At 39.6% G+C, this 6,851-nt stretch overlaps 1 protein-coding gene and 1 long non-coding RNA gene across 2 annotated transcripts in view; both read right to left on the bottom strand.

The window, feature by feature from the left end:
• Window positions 1-4,911, bottom strand: part of LOC108802401 — a 6,280-nt gene extending 1,369 nt beyond the window's left edge. Inside the window, exons 1-2 of the long non-coding RNA XR_001942218.1 lie at window positions 4,713-4,911; window positions 1,051-1,056 (exon numbers count right to left, since the gene is read on the bottom strand). This is a non-coding gene — a long non-coding RNA (uncharacterized LOC108802401). The remainder of the gene's footprint in view (window positions 1-1,050; window positions 1,057-4,712) is intronic.
• A 19-nt stretch (window positions 4,912-4,930) lies between these two features.
• Window positions 4,931-6,851, bottom strand: part of YWHAG (tyrosine 3-monooxygenase/tryptophan 5-monooxygenase activation protein gamma) — a 27,444-nt gene continuing 25,523 nt past the window's right edge. The window contains exon 2 of the mRNA XM_018574259.1: window positions 4,931-6,431. Within this exon, the coding sequence (XP_018429761.1) occupies window positions 5,775-6,431 (657 nt within the window). The 3' untranslated portion in view covers window positions 4,931-5,774. The remainder of the gene's footprint in view (window positions 6,432-6,851) is intronic.

Below are 6,851 nucleotides of genomic sequence, written 5' to 3'. Positions count from 1 at the left end.
CCGCTGCCTTGAGACCGCCGAATGCCTGCCTGGACACCGCCGCAAGCCGCCGTCCTCGTCCCCGCCGGCCGTCCTCGTCCCCGCTGCTCTACTATGGCCTCCGGTTCTCTCCCCTTCTCCCGACCGCAGCAATTGCCGCCCTCAGGGAATCTGCCGCTCCAGGCAAACGACTTGTTTGCCTCGCGGCAGATAAATGCCAGGTCTCTTCTGGCATTAAAGCAGGATAGGGGTAGTTCCACAGACAAGATGGGGAAAGGGCACACGGTCTACAGGTAAAACTGGGTACCCTTTTGGACATTCTAGTTATACATGAAGTCAATCTTTCCACCACACTACTGCATTTTATTGTCCCAGAGTTCTCTGCACAACACTGCAGACAGTGATTGGAGGAGAGGCCAGTCGCATGATTGACAGGTTCCATATCCAGGTCCTACTTTTTTCCATTAATTCATTGAATTGCACTCTACATGCTTTGGAGTCTTAAAGAAAGCAAAGCATAATGCACATTTGCAAAGCACAGAGCTGTGCATTACAAATGTAATGGGATTTAATTTTGTTAGCATTGGTATGGCCATGGTAAGACCATACTACCACTTTAGAAACGTGGCCCATAGCATGCATATCAGGAGTTCTGACTTCATGTTCGTTCTGGATCAGTGACTGAAATCACTGAATCAGCATGACTTTCAAGTAACCAGTATTTTCAGGAAGTGTTCAGCAATGCCACCCAACATTCATTTCAAATCAGGTCTCCTTTAATGTCAGACCAATGTTTGTATGTTACACACACTGGCAAAAATGAACATTTTTTTAATACGACATTTAACCAGTTGCCTTCCGCCCGTTGAAAAAAAACGGATGGACGGCACTGCTGCATTAGCGGGTTGCCGTCTCCAGACAGCATTTTTTTTTCTGCTTGTGCGCGCCCCCTAGCGCACGCACGGGCAGAAAAAACACGTGCAATGCATAGAGCCGTTACTGGCTGTTTAACATATACCCGATTGGCGGCTCTATAGCCAGGCGATCATGTACAGTAATACCTTGGTTTACAAGTAACTTGGTTTGAGAGTGTTTTGCAAGACAAGCAAACATTTCTGAAAAATGTTGCCTTGATATACAAGCAAATGTCTTGCAATAAGAGCAAAATTTTGTAGAAAAGCGCCACCCGAATAAGGCTGTAGCAGTGCGAGCGATGATGAGGCTGTTTAACGACAATGCAATGTCACATTGAATAGATTCCTTGTTAAGGTTTCACAAAATGAAAAAGATTCCATTGAGTCAAGAGATAGCAGTGATTCCGTTAGTGATGGTGAAAGTCATCCTGCACAATAATCCCCCTCTCTCTTGTCCCCCTCACACCAGCCACGAGGGTACCGGTAATTGGTTTATTTTTCTTTATATTTTGTACAGTATTATATTACAGTACAGTATTGTAATCATTTTTATATGAATATTTTTGGGTTGTGGAACGAATCATCTGAATTTCCATTATTTCCTATGGGGAAATTCGCTTTGATATACAAGCGCTTTGGATTACAAGCATGCTTCCGGAACGAATTATGCTCTTAAACCAAGGTATTACTGTAAATGAGCTGGTGTGTGCCCCCCCTCATCTGCTGTCGCCGCCTCCCCTCCTGACCCCTCACCTTCAGTCCCGGAATCCGTTAGCTCATCTGCGGCCCGGGACCGGCTCGGGAGGGCATCAGGAGGAGAAGGGAGGGAGATCAGCTCCTTGCTGATCTCCCTCCGGGCTGTGAATGCAGAAGTGATGTGTATTACATCACTTCCGCATTCACCTGCTAGTCATCTGGCTGCTATAGCCAGAGAAAAGAAGCTGATGAAGCAGATCTCTGCTTCATCAGCTTCTTTTGGGGTCCCCAGGTGACATTAGGGGTCCTAGAGACCCCTAATGTCTCCATAAACAGGACCTGTCAGTGTACCTGTGCTATTATATAGGGGGATTGTTATCCCCCTATGTGATAGCAATAACAATAAGTGTAAAAATAAATAAATATATATTAAAAAAAAGTAAAAAGAATAAAAGTCACATATAAAAAAAGTTTTTTAAAAAACCCCAAAATGTTTAAGTCCCCCACCCCCACATTTACGTACATATAAAACGTAAAATACGGGTCCGGTGCACCAGCGCGCGAAAACGACAATTGCGCTACACACGTTACATATCGCCGCGAACATCGCAGTGAGGGCAATCATTTTGGGTATTATCGTTTTTTGAGGTTTCCCGCGCGCACATTTTAAGGCTTGACATGTTTAGTGTCTTTTTACTTGACGTGACCCCGTCTTTTATATTTTAGCAAAAAATTGGGTAATAATAAATGTTTTATCATTTAATATAGGGGAAACAGTTTTTTTATTTTTTTTTCTGTAATTTTTCCTTAATATAGTAAAAAATAAAAACCCGCAGTGGTGATTAAATACCACCAAAAGAAAGCTCTATCTTTCCCTAAACAAATTGTATAAAATTAATTTCAGTACAGCGTTGCATGACAGAATAAATGTCAAAGTACTGCAGCGCTGAATACTGAAAAATGGCCTGGATGGGAAGGGGGTTTAACACAGCGGACTTCAAGTGGTTAAAAACGCATTTTAAAAGCGACTGCTTTATATCCCTCTACTGCCCCACCACAGTGCTAATGAAGGTGGCAGTAAAAGGGATTATGAATGCTGAAAATCTTGTTCTGACCGTTCCATTTAACTACACAGAAGGGTGCCACTCATCATTAGGTAGGGATCCAGCTGTGCAGAACACTGTATGGAGTGGACCTTCCATGTTACTCCCAGGAAGGAAGCAATAAGTAACTACAATTTTTACTTTGAAAGTGCACTTATCCTTAAAGTAATCTGACAAAAAATGTATCTGTCCTTTTTGCTCTTCCTCATTGTGCTAAGCTAGCACCCCCTACCAGATGCATACTTACCCTTGCCTCCAGTGTTTGTTTAAATCCCACTGCAGATCTGTGCACCAGCAGCATTGTGCAGTAGCTTTCTATAGGGCTCTATGGTGTGGTCACTTGAAGTAGGAGACTCTTAAATGGACAGCTTCATGGAACGCTATAAGAAACAACTGCAAAAATACATGGAACACAGGTGTAAAAAGTATAAGCCTGATAAAAAAAGACTGCATGACAAACATTGAAGAAAAACACTACACATTGCTTTTAAGCAGCAACCACATCAGATCTGTAAGTTTATTTGCTCAATGTGCGACAGTTACATAATGAATCACATTCATGATATTCCATCACTGAGGAAAACTGCTAGAAATGGTCCGTGTGCCGAAGAAAAAAAAATCTGTACTGAAACACGGAGTTTAAAAATAAAAATTAAAAACATAAAAATGATAATCCACTGATCTGACCTTAAATAATTCACTGCATTACAATGACAAAGAAGCACAAACATAGGCTTATTCAAAAACAGTAATTGTCCTACACATTAATAATTAGAATTTCACCATGACTAACACCAGACATTGAGGTTAGGCTAAAACTGGTGTTTATGATCCCTCCCATTTTCCCATCTACCCAATTTTTTATTTGTTTTTTTAAAATATATTTTATTATTTTTTTTAAGCATTTCTTTTTTTTCTTTTTAGACCAAAATTATATATCTGCATGTCACAATAGCAACATCCATTACAGACCAATAAGTGATTATTACAGCTCTGTAGACGGTCTACCCTTTAACCCTCACTTTCCAATGGAGAAAATAGTTTGCTTCCTAAAAAATAAAGGCAATGAAATTGAAGAGTAGTTGGCTTGCCATAGGAATACATAACATCTACTGTATAATTTCATTTCAAGCTACGTTATAGAAATACAACACTAGCATGCACAATATTGTATTGAGATTAATGCAGCGGTAGTCATTTCATTGGAAAAACTGTTATATAGGCAAGTGCAATAAAAAAAATGCTGCTTAGGACCTACTCATCATTCCTAGCATTGGAGCCCTCTTAAGATCTTTAAGGTTTTATAGCAGCCAAGAAAAGGAAAATAGTTCATGTAATTCCAGTAAATTACTTCCACACTGGACAAGTAAATTTAACACTGATAACTGGATAGACGTTAGGGGGCAGAAAGGAAAACTGTAAATAAACTGACTAGCCAATTCATAATGGGGAGTATTACACTCGTTTAGGTGTCAATTAAATAATGGCTACAATTATACTACTCTAGCATTGCTATAGTAGGCATAACTCACCAAGTCTGAATGAAAGTTGCATCAGCTGAATTTTGTCACATGTCCTGTAATTACCTATGGCTTAAAAATGATATATATGTAATTTAAAAAAAAATCTTCCTATACAGTTTCCTTTTAAATACTTCTAAACTAGAACGTTTAGAACTTTGGTTGCGAGTATCAAACCAGAAAATTACATAAAGCAGAGTTTTCTAAACAGGAGTTCTCCATTTAAATGCATGCCAAAAAGACACAAATGCATTGTAATATGCGAGATTAACTACCCTTTCACATAGCAGATGATGCAATGAATCACCAATAACAAAATTAAAACAATGTTATCCAATTTATATCTTGTTTGGGGATTGCTTCTGAAAGATTAGAGGGAATAATGCCTACATTTTTAATATAGAAACATTTTTATAATTTTTTTGTAATACTAGCTCCATTTAAATCACTAGCCAATGTACTATATCTCTGGTATTGTATAGCCAAAATAAACCAATAACACTATAATGTTTAAAACTCTACAGTTAAATGCTCTCAGATACTCCAACAGTACACTGCAGGCTTTATTTTTGCAAACATGTTTTTAATTTTGAAGTGAAGTGGAGGATGTGGTGGGGGTAATTTGTTTTCACTAATATTTTCTGTGCCCCACAATAATGCAGGACCAAATAAGAATTACCTGAGGCCCTCATGCCTACAACAGATTTTTTTTTTTTAAATTCTAATGCAATTTTAGATTCCTCAAAGGTTGAGAAGGGGCAGCCCTCAACCAAGCTATGGTTGAGCAAGAATAAATTAGCGGGACATATAAACCACCACTATGAAAACGATACTGTTTTATATCTATAAGAACATCTAGATTGCATGAGTCTCGCTAGAGAAGAGATTTAAATTCCATCTGAATTTACTGTGGGCCCACAAGTTCCCAAATCTATACCCAAAGTCACCAAATATTTAAAATGGCAAATTTAATTGAAAGAAGCAATCTCACTGAAAGCCGATTTGCGTAAGGTTAAATTATTCTATTGCTGACAGAGTAAAGATTAAGTTTGTAGGGATATAATTTTAATTGTGGCTGTAAAACTCTGTAATTTATGTCTTGATAGGTGCAGTGCACAAAGTACACAATACACACTAAATAAATATGAATAAAGCATGAAGGGCAAGACGTGCATACAGCTAAAAATATAAATATAAAATAACTTACTGGAACCACAAAACTATTAAAAGGCATTCCATTCAAGTTATTCCTATTCTTAAATCTCTTTCTAAATATGTCTAGCGATAACTTAAAATTAAAAACAGCTCCACTTTTATTAACTACAGAACAGTCCATGTGCCAGTGTTAGGCTGCCATTCCATACTAGCACAGGCAGTCTAACTTTCCACTCGTGGTGTTTTGGCAAAATGTCGAAGAGGCAATCAAAGACAGGTGGTAGGGTCTTCCCTGGGGAGGTTGTCCCTTCCTTGCCCTCCCCCACCCTCAACCCCCCACTTGTGGGAAAAAAAATAAAGACTGCGGTAGTAGCATCAGCGTGCGGCTGCCAGTCCATCAGGAGGTTTTAATTATTTCCTTCGCCACCATCATCGTCTTGCTGATCACTTGTCCAGAGTGTTAGGTTGTCGCGTAGGAGTTGCATGATAAGTGTAGAGTCCTTGTAGGAGTCCTCATTCAGGGTATCCAGCTCTGCAATAGCATCGTCAAAGGCTGTCTTGGCCAGATGGCAAGCCTGTTCAGGGGCATTTTGAATCTCATAGTAGAACACAGAATAGTTGAGTGCCAAGCCCAGCCGTATAGGATGAGTAGGCTGCATGTGCTCCTTGCTGATCTCATGAGCCTCGCTGTAAGCCTTCTCTGAAGATTCAACCACTGCTGCTCTTTTTTCACCAGTGGCGACCTCTGCCAAGTATCGATAATAATCACCTTTCATTTTCAAGTAAAACACTTTGCTTTCATGCTGTGTTTCACTACAATTTTTGATAAGAAAATTATCTAAGAGACTCAACACATCTTGACATACTGTTTCCAATTCTTTTTCAATTTTCTCACGATAGGCACGTACCATTTCTATTTTCTTTTCATTGCCATCAGCAGAGGTTTTCTGCTCAATACTGCTTATGACTCTCCATGAAGAGCGACGGGCTCCAACAACATTCTTGTATGCAACAGACAACAGGTTCCTTTCCTCATTTGAGAGAGGGTCATTCAGCTCCGTCACCTGGCAAAAAATAAAATAATATGACTATCAAATAGTAAACTGATCTTTTAAAACAAATCCACTTTAATAACCTAAAGCATGCGAGCTTAATATGTGTAAAGAGGGATGCCAGTCCAAATGTTTGCGATTTAGGGTGTAAAAAAAAGGATAGACTCTAATGTAGCTGCACATCACAGGACCTATTAAGAACACCATGCTTTTGCAAGTGACGCCATGGTAAACGGTCTATACTATACTTTTATATACTCCAATTTTTAACCCCTAACTTCCCTGCTGTTGTCAACCACTTTGCTTGGTAGGCACACCCCTCTCCCCCTACACGACTGCACTTAAACCTGCCAACTGGCCACTAGAGCACAGAATAGCATTTTTGAAGGGCAGGGAAATGTGCATGGCTGTCTCATACCTGAAGCAATGGGA

This window comes from Nanorana parkeri, unplaced genomic scaffold, assembly GCF_000935625.1.
Source record: "Nanorana parkeri isolate BGI_ZX_2015 unplaced genomic scaffold, ASM93562v1 scaffold2843, whole genome shotgun sequence".
Classification (NCBI taxonomy): domain Eukaryota; kingdom Metazoa; phylum Chordata; class Amphibia; order Anura; family Dicroglossidae; genus Nanorana; species Nanorana parkeri.
The sequence above is the reverse complement of the archived record's forward strand: the minus strand, read 5'-3'. Positions and strand labels throughout refer to the sequence as shown.